At 59.6% G+C, this 1,823-nt stretch overlaps 1 protein-coding gene across 1 annotated transcript in view; it reads right to left on the reverse strand.

The window, feature by feature from the left end:
* HCN3 (hyperpolarization activated cyclic nucleotide gated potassium channel 3) overlaps nt 1–1,823 on the reverse strand; it is a 21,644-nt gene that overhangs the window by 7,711 nt on the left and 12,110 nt on the right. The window contains 3 exon segments of the mRNA XM_006153402.3: nt 3–27; nt 1,091–1,331; nt 1,708–1,818. Of these exon segments, the coding sequence (XP_006153464.1) occupies nt 3–27; nt 1,091–1,331; nt 1,708–1,818 (377 nt within the window).

Here is a 1,823-nt window from a genome sequence, read left to right on the forward strand (position 1 = left end):
GCCGGCCCCGGGTCAGCAGGCAGATCTCTGCAGAAGTTGGAGGAGGCTTCAGAACTCCCTCTCCTTGGGCCTGCAGCAGCTGGCCCTGCTTTCTCGGGCTCTTCCCTAAACTTGGGAGAAACCCACGAGGACTCCCTACTCCAGAGCTCCTAAATGCTCGAGTCTTGTCTCCCTCCAGCCCCGCTCCCTGTCCTCCTCTCTCTCCAAATTAAAGCGGACAAACAGGCTAGTCTTGCTGGCTCCCAGGCCCGCAGTTACTGCGTGCCACTTTAGCCTCCATTCCGCTCAGGGAGCAGACCTGGCAACTGGCTCTGTCTTCTCCTGCCAAGCCCTCGAATGTCCACCAAGAGCAATCCTGAAGGAGAATGGTGCCAAAGGGCGAAGTGCAGTGCCACAGGGATGCTGGAGGGTGGAGTGGTTAGGGGACTGAGGGGTCACTTGGGGCAACAGCTGCCAGGACAGGCCCCACCGTCACAGGCTGGCCCCTGAATCATACCACTTGGGCAGCTCCCCAAGCTCCAGCCCCTCAGGCAGCTCTGTTTCATTCTGATCTTCCCTCAGCTCGGAGAAAGAAACTCAATCTCACTGCTGATGGCACTCAGAGGCTCTCTGATCTGGTAGTTTGCAACTTCGCTCAGCATTGGAATCCCCTGGGAAGGTTCATATTTACTTATTTTTATCTTGCCAGAGGGCTCGTGTACTCACCAGAGAGAGAGAGGGAGAGAGAGAAAGCACACCCCAATGGGGAATGATCACGCCACAATCCCTTCGCCTCCATTTTCCCCTCCTGTTGGGATTTTAAGCACGCATGCACATGTGCTCAGAATGTTTTCAAGGTTCTGGATCAGGATCCAAACAGCCATCGGCCAAGAGGGTGCCAGCTCCCTTAACCACAAAGCTGCAGGCTAGCCTGAAGCTTTGTAAGAATACAGAACTCCAGGCCCCAGGCTCAGAGTTCTCGCACAGGAGCCCTGGGGAGGGGCTGGAACTCTGAGCCTGCAACACAGCCAGATGGGGGCCCTGATCCAGGGGAGCAGCTGCCCTTTGTCCTCTGCTCGTAAACCCCCCACCCTCTCCAAGGCTTGCTGACCCCCAAAATAGGATCCATCAGTGAGGCGGGAGTCCCGGGCGCCGCGGGCCAGCACACTGAGCAGCCCGTGCTGGATGAAGTACATCTTCCTGCCCACGGAGCCCTCACGCACCACGAGGTCCCCTGGCTGGAAGACCTCAAAGCGCAGCTTGGTGAGCACCGCAGTGACAAAGCTGGGGTCGGCGTGAGCGAACAGCGGCATGTGGGCCACCAGGCCCCGGCAGGTGAAGTTAATGATTTCCTGGGCAGGGGAGAGGCCTGTCAGGCAGGCTGTGTCCCCTTCCCTAGATGCCCCCACAGAGTCCATCTGTGTCCAGAAACCTCTCCCCTGGCGATGTTTCAGTGAGCCTGGGGCTGTCGCTGAGCTCCTGCCTTCAGAGGATTCCCCATGAGCTCTCCTGGGACCATCCCCCCAAAACAGACCCCGACAGCTCCTCTCCATAGATATGTCATCCCCAAGAGGCCTGCAAGAAAGACCTTGCGAAGCCCAGCACCCAGCCTCCCAGGGGCCCTCTGCAGACCTCACTCCCTGTAGAAGCAGCTGCTGCCCGATGGCCCCTACACCCAGAAGCCCAGATCCTGGCCGAGTCCCCCTTCAGGGCCCGGCGCAGCCCCACCTCCCGGAGCGGCTCGCTCAGCTCGCCCAGGATGCTCTCCTCGTCGAACATCTTGCCCTGGTAGCGGTGCTCGTAGTACTCGTGGATGCGCTGCCGCGTGTCGGCGGGCAGCTTGT

Source organism: Tupaia chinensis, unplaced genomic scaffold, assembly GCF_000334495.1.
Source record: "Tupaia chinensis unplaced genomic scaffold, TupChi_1.0 Scaffold000374_1, whole genome shotgun sequence".
Classification (NCBI taxonomy): Eukaryota; Metazoa; Chordata; class Mammalia; order Scandentia; family Tupaiidae; genus Tupaia; species Tupaia belangeri.